Source organism: Apaloderma vittatum, unplaced genomic scaffold, assembly GCF_000703405.1.
Source record: "Apaloderma vittatum isolate BGI_N311 unplaced genomic scaffold, ASM70340v1 scaffold14765, whole genome shotgun sequence".
In the NCBI taxonomy this organism is placed as follows: Eukaryota; Metazoa; Chordata; class Aves; order Trogoniformes; family Trogonidae; genus Apaloderma; species Apaloderma vittatum.
In genome coordinates, this window is record NW_009716680.1 from 38659 (window position 1) to 52134 (window position 13476).

Below are 13476 nucleotides of genomic sequence, written 5' to 3' on the forward strand. Positions count from 1 at the left end.
GGTGCCCTGTTATGGCCCATGGGGTGGGGCTGGGTCACAGGCTGGGCTTGATGGTCTCAGAGGGCTTTGCCAGCCTCAACAATTCTGTGATTCAGGGATGGCAGATAATACAAAATCTTCCACAGCATAAGCGAGAGGTGAAGGAAATGCAGTGACTGGTTTTGGCACGGAGCTATCTCCACCCCAAACTGGGCCTGCCTTAAAGAGGGATCAAGAACACCCCCTGGTCAAATGAGGTGAAGAATTTGGTGGAGATGCCCGGGTAACACATTCCCGCTCCTTGGCGAAAACCAACGGACGCCTCTCCTCTTCCATGATGCCAGCACAACCGTCAGCGCGACCACGCTTTTAACCAAACCAGGGACTCATCCAACCCAAACCAAACTGAATCAGAACAAACCCAAACAGATTAAAGAAAAACAAACAAACAAAAAAAACCCCAAACAGACACGGAAACTTTGTATATCTTTTTGCTAAACTTCCTCTTCCCTGTGGTCTCAGTTGTGCATTCTTGTCGTTTGCCCCGTCCCAGTTGCGGCACGCCCTCATTGCTGAATCAATTCAATAAAATGCAGGAGGAAAGAAAAGGATGTAATTTTTCTAAATCCAACTGAATTGGCTGCTCTTTCCATCGGACAAGAAATGTATCTGGCACAACGAAGGCTGACCGGAGCAGGGAAACTGAGGAGGAGGAATTGAGAAGTGCGATGAGACGGGATAACACCCATGGAGGAGACGGCGACAAACTGTTAATTCAGCTCAGGTACATCACGAAACTAAACCCTCGGTATCTTGAGAAATCTAAACCCATTTTCTTACGAAGAAAGTTGCCTGGGATGACAAAGCCAAGTGGAACACCTGACTCTCTTTTGCCATCTATGAACTGGGGATAATAGGTGTCTATAGCACCTACATCTTTACAAAAGGATGCTTCAAAAGCACAGACAAGTGTTAAAACAGAAAAACAGACCCATAAAATCAAACCAAATAACCCTCAACCAGAAAGCCAAGTCTCTGCTCTCTGCGCAAACTGAAATACTTTCAACTGATGAATTATTCATTTTGTTTAGAGCAGAATTTACAGTTATTTTAATTTAATCTTTGGATAAAGCATATACTTAAAAAACAACACTCAACTTCCCCCCCCACCACCTCCCCAGTCTTTAAAGGCACTCAACAAAAGTGCCTTAAAATGGGTATAATACAGTCATCAATTCTGCTGCCAATCTTAGATGTTTTTTTTTCCAGAAAAAGATGACAAACTTCAACTCCAACATATGATTAGAGGAGAAGCACAAATCACTTTCTAAAAAAATAAAAATAAAAGATAGACAAGACAACACAGCTTCATTAAAAAAAGAGAAAAACCTAAGGGAATTTTCAGTGTTGCAGTCCTAATGAGAGAGGTTGAAAGAAGTAGTAAAGCAGAGAAAAGAAAAAAAAAATTAACTGTGGGACAAGACACAATGAAGAAGAACACGAAACTGAAGCAGAAACAGACTTTCAAGTTTAACCTCAGGTTTTCACAGAAAGGACTATTGTAGTCTTAGCTCTGTTCCCAAAGGAGGGTAAAGCCACACGACAACATCAGCACACACGAAACTCGGAATATTTCATGAGCAGGAGGCTCAAGAAGAGAACAGGTCAAGGTTGATATCACCAGCACAGCAGCGAGAGGGAGCTTGCACTGCAGTTGTCTGAACCACACCTAGTCTGCAGTTAAATATAGAACTTTACTTTCTGGAACTATTGCTCCTCTCAACCTTCAGAGCATAAATATTCGAGAGATATTAAAAAAAAAAAAAAATAGGAAGGAGAGATGGAGAAAGAGACCTGAATCTATTGTCCGAAACCTAAGCCTAGCGACTAATAAACTACCCTGGGAGAATTTCCAAAAAAGCAGTAAGGACCGGAGAATTGAATTACAGAAACCGCAAGCAGCATTCTGGAAACCCAGTATAAACCAATTAGTTTCTTTAATACACATCCCCTGTATACGAACACTTATGTACATTAGACATTCAAGTATATGTGCTGACCCTAACTTTAATCTTAATTGTATCAGGTTGGCACCAATATAATAATTGATTGCACTGGAATTTCTGTTGATTTCTATCTTTAAAAAAAAAAAAAAAAAAGTAAAATTAGTCTTCAACCCTCACCCTTCTCATTCAAACAGGCCAAATCCGACCGGTGCTGTGCATTTGTAGTGGCAGAGCCTCCTCCTAGAAGCAAATCAAGTCTAGATTCAACCCTCTTATAGTCGGGCACTGGACTAAATCACCAAAATCAGGTTTAACTGCAGAAGGTTCCTCTTTGTAGCCAGAGAGGAAGGTGCACGCAGCCCTCGCATGAGTTGCTTCAGGGGGATGGAAATGTCTTCCAGATCTCCGTTTCCCCTTGCTGAAGAGACAGAAGCCCAGATGAACAAGCGCTTCACTGAGGTTCCCAAATCAAGAGGTTCAAAACTAGATGCCTAAATCCGTGGGTGCGCCCAGCAGCGCATCCAGATGCTGAATCTCCCCTTGACCCTCCCCCCTCAGATATTTCTCTACGTTAATAAGGTCCCCTCTCAGCCGTCTCCTTTCCAGGCTGAACAGCCCCAGGTCTCTCAGTCTCTCTTCCCAGCAGAGATGTTCAGTCCCTTGATCCCCCTCGCAGCTCTCCCTTGGACTCTCTCCAGTAGGTCCCTGTCTCTCTGGAACTGGGGAGCCCCAAACTGGACCCAGCGTTCCAGGGGTGTCTCCCCAGGGCAGAGCAGAGGGGCAGGAGAACCTCCCCAGCCCTGCTGGACACACTTTTCTTAATGCCCCCCAGGATCCCACTGGTCTCTTGGCCACCAGGGCACGGGGCTGTCCCAGGGACACTCCCTGCCCACTGGCACTCCAAGGTCTTTCTCCATGGGGCTGCTTTCCAGCAGGACGTCCCCTGATCTGTGCTGGTGACTGGTGTTGTTCCTGCCCAGATGCAGGACCTACAAATGCAACACAAGGAAACTTGCATTTAATCAAGGAAAACAATCCATTAAACAGCGTAAGATGCCTCCACTCACAGCCAAAACCTAATCCTTCAGAGGAAAACACAAATTTCTGGATAGATGGCACCAGGCAATGCCAAACACCATTTCAGTGGGCCAAGTGCTTATTCCTGAGCCTAAGGCACCAAGTGACCTGCTTGGGCCAGGCAGGAGCCTGGTTACCTTCAGCCTGGCTGCTGTTACGAGTCTTATTACATCCAAGCCTGGAAGACTCCAGTGACCTGTAAGTGAAATTAGTTACCTTCTTCCAAGGGCTCCCAAGAGAGTGTCTTCCTCCCAGTCTTTCAAAACTTGTCACATAAAACAGCTCATCCTTTACAGCTCAACTAGGCCTATTAAAGTCTTAACAGTTAAACAACCATATTCCCAACTTGCTTTATGGTGTAGTTTTACTGTCACACAAATCTTTTACCACAGCTCCAGTTGACTGTGTTCTTGCCTCAAGTAAAACTCCTCAGCCATACTTTCTTTCCAGTACCCACGGATGAGTCTGTGAAATTCAGGGCTTGCGGTGACCCACAAAAGAGCTTTGCAAATTAATATTAAAGCCAGGATTAAGGCAACGTGGCAGGAGTCTCCATCTACCAGAAGAGTAAGAAAAAAACTTCAGCCACAAAGACCTTACAGAGCATGAGACAAGACAAAACCAAGAATGCAAACAAAACCAAGAATGACAAAAAAGAAGAAGAAAGGTAATGAAAAATTCGATCGACTGATTTTCTATCTGCATACACAACTGGATGATTTCCAACACCGACTTGCTCCTTTCCATACACAAAACCAAATCTCACACGTTTCTAACAGACACACCCCAAAGGTTTTCTGACTTGTTCAGAGTCTCACAGCAGAGAGTGGCTTTGGGAGGGATCTGAAGGACAGGGTAGTGCTTGCTTAGCTTTCTCCTTGTGCTCTGCGTTTCCACAGCACCTAGCACAAAGAAAGCACCATGATCCAAACACCGAATAATGGCTGTTATCGCCCTTTAGGCCAGACAGAAACCAAGGAGGAGAAATGTCTGTGCTCAAAGAGCTCTAACTCTCCATCAGAACAACCCAGTATTTCACAGGCGCAGGGTTAACAAGGAGATGGCATTCTGCTGAAGGCAGACAGAGCTGTGGCGTTTCTGTCACTCTCCGGACTGCAATCAGGACAGTCACACCAGCATTTCAAAGTGCTGAAGATCCTACGCTGCCCATGGCAGTGCCGGCACAGAGAGGGTCATGAGGAAAACACAGACCCCTGTGCTACCCGACATCAGGACTTTGCGTTAGTGGGGTCTGGCAAAGCAGAACAGATTTCAAACATTTACACGATTTCACTTGTGGAAACACTCAGTCAAAGCTGAAAACATCGGTGCAGTGCCAGGAAAACAGGGAAACCAACACTCAGTTACTGGTCTCAACCCTACAAAGTCCCCGTGACGGCCTGTGGCCACAGAAATATGTCCATCTTGTTTGGAAAAAGGCTTGGGTCCCTGGGGGTGCTCAGTATTTGGGTCTTGGCTTAGGCAAAAGGAGACACTCGCCTACTTAATCAGTTCCAAGGACCCTTGTGCAAGCAAAAAGAAAGAGCAGCGGTACAGGAAGGGAAAAAGCACATCTTAAAAACCTGCTGGCCAAGGACTCGATGGAGATGCAAAGCAGAGGAGTGCAGCACAGTGGTGCTTTCAGGGAAAGGAGGTTCCTCGCACCCTCGGAGGGAAGAAAACCCCTCCCAGTCATTTAGTCCTTAACAGAAGTAAGTATTCATCCCGAAACTACGTCTGAGTTCACCAGCCCTTTTCTATCACACAATATTACCCACAAAAGAGACATTACTGTAAGCAGAGGGAAAGGCAAAGCACACAGGCAGCCAGGAGACCAGGCTCAGAGAGCGCTTCGTCTCCGCAGGACTGAAGAGCTGGGAGCTCTAATGATCACCTGCCACTCTGCATATGTATTTGAAAGATCCACTTTGCTCTGTACTCTTCCCATGTAAAAGGGTTGTAAGAGCCTTTTTGGACAAGGAATCTACTGCTTGTTAGGCAAAGTTCTGCATCCTGAACAATTAGAGTGCCGCCAGAACACCAGTATCAACTATAAAATAACTTGATATGCATGAGGACGAAGCGGTAAATTGGGAAAGGAGATATGCAGAAAATAAAGAGAGTGCAGAGCCCCACCAAGACAGATTGGATTAGGCTAGACAGAAAGGTTTGTGCAAAAGTAAAGGAAGAGCTGAACGCCAATACTCTCAGACTGAGCTAAGGAGAAAACGTTTTCAGGGCTACAAAAAATGAGAGTGTCCAGAGTAGTACAACTTTTTTTTTTTTTTAAGCAACAGAAGGGACAAAATAGCTCCCCCTACTCTATTATCTAGATACTGGCTCGCGCGATGCTAAAACACATCCATGACATTGAAGTTGGTGTTCACCAGAGCAGGAAAAAGGATACTTATATCAGCTTTAAAATGCTCATCTCCGTAACCCCGAAGTGACATACCTTTCCATAACGGCCAGGCACTCCTTTCTCCACGTGAACCGACTGCCTCGCCGTAGTCTGAAGGTCCCAGAGGTAGCTGTGACTGGGGGAGGCGTCTGTCTCCATTCTGGCTCTTCTATTGGGATAGGAGCGGGTCTCATGCTTAACGTAGCCCCTGAGAACAGTAAATACTGTGTTTCCTAGTGGATTAAAAATCACGCCCGTTTTCTCACTCCTGCTCATGGGGGGAAAAAAAAAAAAAAAAAGACAAGACAGATGATGAAACCATTCAAGATAAAAAAGCAAAGCGTTATCAAACAAAGACACCGAAAAGATACACAAAGCCAGAGGGTTCCCATCCCCAACCGCCAAGTATCAGGTGTCGGTGGAAATCCAAGGGAGACGTAAGTGAGCTGATAAGATACTTAGAAAAAGCTGTCCTGTCTTCATCAAGAGGAGTGTCTTACAGAACGGGTGAGCTACACTCAGTCCCAGCTGGGAGTTATTTAGGTTGAGCTGCTATCTCTTCTGCCACGAAAAGGGAAAAGAGCAAGTTTCTATTTAATCGTACAAGTCTCAGAAACTGAAATGTAAATTTACAACAAAGGTATTTCAAGGAGTCTGAAAAGTTGAGTGAACGCCTGAAAGAGCTCCACCAGTAGGAACACACCCCGTGACCTGTGCGAACACGGGCTCCTGAGCTGCCTGAGAAAGTCGCTGAGCGCAAATTAACATCACACCTTTCCTCTTCTGTCCCCCTTCTATGGATACATTTCTCCTTTCAAGAAGCCTGAACTGGAAAGCATCAAGCAAGAGACAGGACTTGGCACGAGGCCCTCAGGGAAGGCCCTTTGAAACTTACCCCCGATTCCTTCCACAACAGCCTCTCAGTTAGTAAATCAAGATAAATCAAGACATGCTGGGAGACCGATCTTTTGTATATCCCTCAGTGAGGATGGGAACCTGGCATAGGACACGTCAGTACGAAAACCAGGGTATGTTCTGAAGGACAGCTTTGTGCTCCGAGACTTCCCCTGGAGGGAAGAAATAGCTCTTCTTGTGTGCGACAAATAAAGAAAAATAAAACCCAGTGGTACGGGAAGATAAATCACTACTTCCATCCCATAGGCGTTATCGAGCTCAACTGGAATTCATGGGCTGAACCGGCCTCCTTAGATGCAAGAGAAGCAGGCAGCTCTGCTCGCAGGAGGAATCGAGCACCGTGCACACGGCAAAGCAAGGCTGAGACAGCAAACCCCTCTGGGTGCACCGGTTTGCTCAGAACGGTGAGGATTTCATCACAAAAACACAGGGTGTTAGTGAAACAACACTGCTTGTTTCATTTGAAACAGAGGAAGAGGGTTAAGGGAACATAAAGAGTTTAATGAACAAACAAATTCATACGGTTAAAAAGCAAGAAATTAGCTATTTATGCATTTGGCTGGGTTCCTCTCCAGAAATGCACAGTGAATATTTTCCTTACCGCCAGGGGCTTGCATCTGTGTTAGGTGGCAGAGCCCAAAATAATTCACAAATGTTACCCAGGAGAGGAGTAGAGGAAGAGAAGGCCACAATCTCTGCCTTGCACGCACGACGGACTGTGACTCTTACTAATTCCCAGCTAACGAGCCTACACAGATAACTTAGTTTTACTGACACATGAAGTACATCCTGTATTGCCAATTTATTGGGAGGTCATTTCAAGGGAAGCTCCTTACTTACTCTTTCTAGTACCAGCGTCTGGTTCAGTATCAAGTTGCTAAGCTTTAAATACACTTCGAACAACTCAAAAAAAACCCTTAAAAAAATTAAAATTTTAAAACAGACGCAGGGGAGAACAATACAAGAAATTAGCTTTCCCTGCATTGTCTTAGCAATATACTTTTCCTGCCTGAGGTTTTCATCTCACAGGCAGAGTACGGGAAAAACAGCGATGCCTGACATCAAGGTAAGAGAGGCAGAGCACTTCCATTAAGGCTGCCCAAGATTTTTCAGACAAAGGCTGAAAACACCCTGCTTTTAAAGCATAAATTTGCTGCTTCTACTGCTATGTTCCCTTACTGAATATAAAATGCTTTGGTTGGGTTTTTTTTTGTTTCAGTAGCTTTGCTAGATCAATTCACTTCTTTCTCTTTTCTGTGGGGTAACATCAGTATCAGGAGCAGGTAAGAGAGAAAGACGCTGAGAATTGCAACACGTTACCACTGCTCTCGTACACGCGTAAAGCCAGAATGTGCAGAAAAGCCCAAAACATTCTTGGGTCTATGAGTGGCAAAAGCAGAGGACGCATGCACGGGTGCCACTTTTAATAACTGTGGAGCTTTTCTTCATCCCCCTCAATTAAGCGAGCGCTTGGGGATCACGTTTATTCTGCTTTTCCAACGCTCCGCTGCAATCTTCTCGCCGCCTGGCTCCACCTCTTCACAACTTAGCAAGTTATATCGTAGTTACTAGGTCAGGTTCTTCTTACGAACCCCTCGACAGCTTTTAAGAAGAAGAGAAACTTCTCTCTGGAGCAGAGTGAGTGGTGCAAATGCAGTATGAGATTCTGAGGGTATGCATCAAAAAGCAAGACATCTGTACGGGGTAGAGAGGTGAACTGTCTGGGAAGAATTCCTTTCGCAGAGAAAAACGAAAAGTGACATCTCTCACTGCCTGCCACCACCGAGTACCTTTTGCAACAATACCCAGCTTTCGTTGTGCAAGCCAGCGTTTTCTGAAACGCAGGGTTTGCCTTCAGGGATGCTGCAGGTGGGGTTTTGGGGAGAGGAGGCAAGAGCGATGCTGCTCCTGCCGGAACGCAGCTCTCTCTCAGACACTCAGAATTCCTTGTGGCAAAGACCTGCCTTCTCAGCACATCCCAGCCTCTCTCCTGAAGAAAGGGCGTTGCTCTTAAAAGCATCACGTGCAATCGCTGATCCACATCACACGTCTCGAGGTCCTGTCACACAGGGGCTGGAGCAAGCCTCGGGCCATCTCCCAGCTCCACAAAAACATTTAGGAGCAAGTCATGCAGCAAGTACCTATTATACCGATAAGAACAGATGTCACGCTTCATTTTTAGCTGGACTGACCGGAGATCACATCATAAAACACCTTTTGGTTACTCCTGAGCCAGGCCACATTTGAATCTGCAGCCTGCCCAGCACAAGGTTCCCTACAGAGCTCACTGCTTGGATGGGAAGGATCAGAGCAGGGACTATTTTCTCTGCAGCTCCATGAAATAGCAAATCACCAACAATATGTCCCCAGTGCAAATCTCATGGGATATCCACTCCCTGATTTTTTTATTTTTTCTAGGCTTTTCTTTTGTAGCTAAACAAGAACTGTTATGGGAATAACACAAGAGATGCTACATCTCGATAACAACTATCTTTCTTTTTCCCTTTTGTTCAAGGAGGAAGAGTACATGGTTTTCTCCAAGGTGACCACAGCTGCCTTTCTATCACAGGAGACTGGCAGAAATAAATATCCAGCCTAAATGGAAGCAGCCTGCATCCATCTGTAACTTCAACACATCATTTTGAGGTGCCAGCTTCAGTTTGCAGCACACTGAGGCAAAATACACGCTAAAGTTACTCCAACTCTCGTTGCCCAAGACCCAGTGTCAGCCAAGCTAGTCAGGCTAACAACCACCAATGTAAAAAGAAAAAAATATTTGTTTAAAACATACGGGCTTTGAAAAAAATCATCAGGACTCTATGCTCTCATATACTGGCTTCTGAGGCATATATTGTTTATGTACTGCCAACATGCTCTCAGTCCTCTACAAACCACAAGAGATGTGATGCCTATCCAAAAAAACCACCCCGATCTAAATGAAAAGCATCCCTATTACTTGGATTAAAGACCTTTTGAACACTAACATTTAGCACTGACTTCTTCCCCTTAACAAAAAACTGCCTCTCACCCTAATTGGCAACTCTTTCCAGAAAAATTTACATCACTAGTAGACTGGAATTCGCAGCATTTCTATTAACTCCAACATCACTCCTACCAGGAAAACGCTGTACAAGAGATTTTTGGGCAAGATTATTGCATACAGTAGGAAATTTGGTGTGGGGTTTTCTTCTGACTCATGAGACTTAAGTCTCTTTTGCAATGTTCCAGTCTGCTGGTGCTTGAACACCCACCACCAAAGGCAGAAGAAATATAGAGATTACCCATGGAAATAAACAATCGAATCTCCAGTCCCTTCCTCATGGAACAACTATTCTTTACAGCTCAGAAACTGATTAGGTTTGGTGTCCTAGTCCTTCAAAATAGTTTCGGTTTTAAGCAATAGTTTTCTTTCCATTATTACACAGACAAATTCAGTCTGAAAACAGACTTCCTCTGATGATCCAGTTTTCAAAATAAGGAATTCAAGGGGCACTTTGCCCCTCGGGAACTCGAGTGCACAGGTGCTTCTGTGCAGAGACCTCACTCTGTCCGTCAGGGAGAAGGACAGAGATTTTATTCTGAGCAGCTGGAGCTGGAAAAGAAGGGACGTATCAGAATACAAAGCCCAATGTCACTTCCTAGTAAGTGAGTGAATAGGAGAAACACGTGCCAGACATTGAATCTCTTAAGTTTCTTCAAAGGAGGAAAATGTTTTACACTCTAGAGAGAGTGCAGCGGTGGCATCGCTTCTGTGTGAACACGGCAGGAGGCCCTACAAATATCCTCATTTTCTGACTCCAAAGAAGGCAGCACAACAACTAGCTGAGTCGACTAATCACGGGATGCTCTAAGTAGCATCCAAAACTTTGGCTCCAAATTAGTTTTATAACAGTAATTTAAATCCCAAGTGCTTTGGACAAGGCTGGTACCTTCCTTAATACGCTGTACACACGTGCACATAGGCGTGTGAACTCTCTCTTGGCTAGCCAGTCTGACCTGCAACATAGCAGACGGCAATAATTCAAAGCAGTGGATTATCCTACAATAAAGAGCACACCCATTTGCTCAAGTCGATTTTCCCAACCGCTATGGGAAAACTGAGGGTTCTCCCCTACACTTCAGCCTCTAAAAGGAATTCAAATGTTGTTTGGTTCTAAACAGAATTTAAGTGCATGCAAATAGGCCCTTGGTATAGATGGAGGAGTCATTTTGCCTTTTATGCCTCTGAAAAACAGTTTGTAAGATCTCTTATTTGAAAAGAAGGTTCTAGAAATTTTTCTCTGTGTGTATAACGAAAAACGAACAAGACCTCAGCAAGACAGTGGATCAGAAATGTAGAGGTTAATGCTGGTTCATTTTAATTTAAAGCAGAACCTTTGGTGTTTGCTAGTCTTCCTTCCTCAGGTACTTCTCAAGAGGGAAAGGACACAGAAGATGTGAGCTTGTGGATATGGAGAGAGAAAGAAGGTTAAGAGTAAAGATTTTAGCGCTAAGTTTGACAAGGCTTCACTTATCCCAGCACAGAATCTGTTTCTTAAACAGCTCCAAATGACATTGGAAAGACAAGATGCAAGGCTGTAGGAAAGACCCACACAACAGTTCTCATCGTAAGGAGAGGACTTTGGGTGTTTGATTTTTTTCCAAAACACACCTTCCAAAAAACCTTTAGCTCTCCCTGTTTTGGAAGTAACACCTTCCATCAAAGGGAAACGGTCCGGAGTTATGTCGTAGGGTACAATCTGAGGTTTTCAAAGCAGCTGATACTGAGAGGTTGTCTCCGGTGACTTTGCTGGCCCTCGGCATCACGATTCCAGCCACGGCAAAACGAAGGCTTCCAGGCGAGCCCTGCAGCTTGCCAGCACCTCAAACCCCTCAGCACTTCCCTTCTTTAAAATCATTTTCTAGATGCTTAATAGAAAGGACGGGCTGAGCTGTCACTTTGAACGTAACCAACTTGAGCTGAAAGTCTTCTCAGGCCAGCTGGCAGCTGGAGCCTCTTGATTTTCAGCTTACACAAGAAGTAGAAGTTTTGAGGATTTGTTTTCACTGGAATTTTTCTTAATAGAATTCTAGATATTGAAGCCAAGTTCACATTAGAGAGCCTGAGAGTTAAATTCCTAAAACAATTACAGAGTTAATTTAATCGTGTCATTGTTTAAAGGAAATTAAATGTAAATATTTTTATCTTTACAATAAAACCGCGAAAGGGAAAAACAAGAACTGTGGTCAAACAAAATCTGTGGAGAAGAACAATGCAATGAAATTAATTCAGTTGTGATTCTGAAGATTGCTGGTTAGTTAAAGATAATGAGGAGCTTTACTCCTCTTTTTATATTTAAGATCTATTTTGAGATTTGGAGAAGGAGGTGGGATTTGAGGCCCAACTCCAAGTTATCACTCTATCAACACCCCATCCATGAGCTTGAGATCCAATCCCAAATCCTCTGAAGTTATCCCAAAGTTCCTCTCTGCTGAAATGTGGGCTTTTCGCTGCAACTTTTTATTACGCAGCCATCATTAGCATGTTCTATCTCATCATTCTGAAGAACCTTGGCATGTATTTCACGTTAGCTGGCTACAGCTTCACCGATGGCTTCTGATTCCCAGTTAGCCAGCGGTGAGAGGCCAGGGCGAGGAACTGTGGCCAAGGAGCTGGACAGACAGCTCTGGATCACCTGCTGCAAAGCAAAGTGGGCATTTGTTCCTACCCTCGTAAAAAAATAAACTGGCCAGAGGGAACAGCTCTACAGTACACCAGACCAAGACATGAATCATCAGTGATAAAAGAGCGACAAAAGGCTTCTTTTCCGTAAGTAAAACAGCAGGAGATGTTTAGGCTGTATTTGTTTACCAGGATTTGTCTTCTCAAGCTGGTACCACCTGTAAAATGCCCTTTTCTTCTGTTCACTCAGGTCTGACCCCTGCTGCAGCAGCCAATGGGAGATCCGGCTCTGACTGATTCCTGTAAAAAACCACAACAAAACAAACAAAAAAGAGAGAGAAAGAGAAAACTTGTTCTTTTTAAAACAGTTTTAAGTGGTTCACATACTGATAGAGGGCATTGTCTTACAAAACCCAGGAACTCGTAACGTTTCAAACAGAAAAAGCAGAAAGTTCGAGCACATCCGCCCCATCCCCAACCGCTTTAACTTCTCCCTGTTGTTATTTTCAACCTTCCTCGAGGTAAATCCTCGAATCCGCACAATCGACCTACAAGCAAAGAGGGAACAGACTGCGAAGCAGGATCTACCACTGAATGGAATTGTCCACACCTTCCCTGATTCTTACATTTCTCCACCTGTGAAATGGGAAGAAGCCCCTCCCCCACCATTCTGTATAAACACCGATACTTAGGAGATCACCAACATTCAGTGCTTGAACAAGAAGGGAGATAAACACAGAAATAGTTTATGTGATATCACAGAATCAGCCCAGAAACGGAGCAAGCCAATCACCAGCAGCAATAACAGCCGAAAACAAAACAGGAGGGCAGCTGCCTGTCAGCAAAGCAGGATTCAGGCAGGATCCTGGCAAAACCAGGGACAAAAAATGCCAGAGTTTGTAAAGCAAGACTTCTAAGAAAACAGTGAACGGGGGAGAAAACCCTATAAGACCATAGAGTCGTTTGCAAAGCATGACACTGAATGAAGGATCAATGTGGAAAAGGAAAAGAAGCGACTGGAAGAAAATGAACCCAATAGGTTCATCTGAAAATATATAAAAAATACCTAACTTGCTGAATAACCAAAGTAGTACTTCTCCCTGTGCCTTCCAAAAATATCTTTGGCTGTCAGCAAGGGTTAACAACTTCTAAACTCTCCCGGGAGCTGCAGTTTTAGGAGGTGCTCCAAGTAACAGCCTACTGAACGCCACCTGCTTGGTGCCAGCACGGAGGCAGGTAGAAAGTTGGTTTTCACACAGAAAAAACACCACCTCTCCCCTCTAGAGACGCATCAAGGTTTTATAAGATCTCATAATCATATTTAACTCCAGAAAAACAAGCCCCTGTAGTTTTACCACTTCTAAAACAGGGGGTTTACTATGCTTTTTCTTTCTTTTTGACGTTGAACACCGAAGCTAGTTAACTTTAGTATGATT

General features: G+C 44.4%; 1 protein-coding gene across 1 annotated transcript in view; it reads right to left on the reverse strand.

Annotated features, from left to right (window-relative positions):
- LOC104274110 (homeobox-containing protein 1-like) overlaps positions 1 to 12588 on the reverse strand; it is a gene marked incomplete at its 5' end in the record, with an annotated part of 37344 nt that extends 24756 nt beyond the window's left edge. Inside the window, 3 exons of the mRNA XM_009869645.1 lie at positions 5518 to 5671; positions 12230 to 12340; positions 12428 to 12588. Of these exons, the coding sequence (XP_009867947.1) occupies positions 5518 to 5671; positions 12230 to 12340; positions 12428 to 12588 (426 nt within the window). The remainder of the gene's footprint in view (positions 1 to 5517; positions 5672 to 12229; positions 12341 to 12427) is intronic.
- Positions 12589 to 13476: the final 888 nt, after the last annotated feature.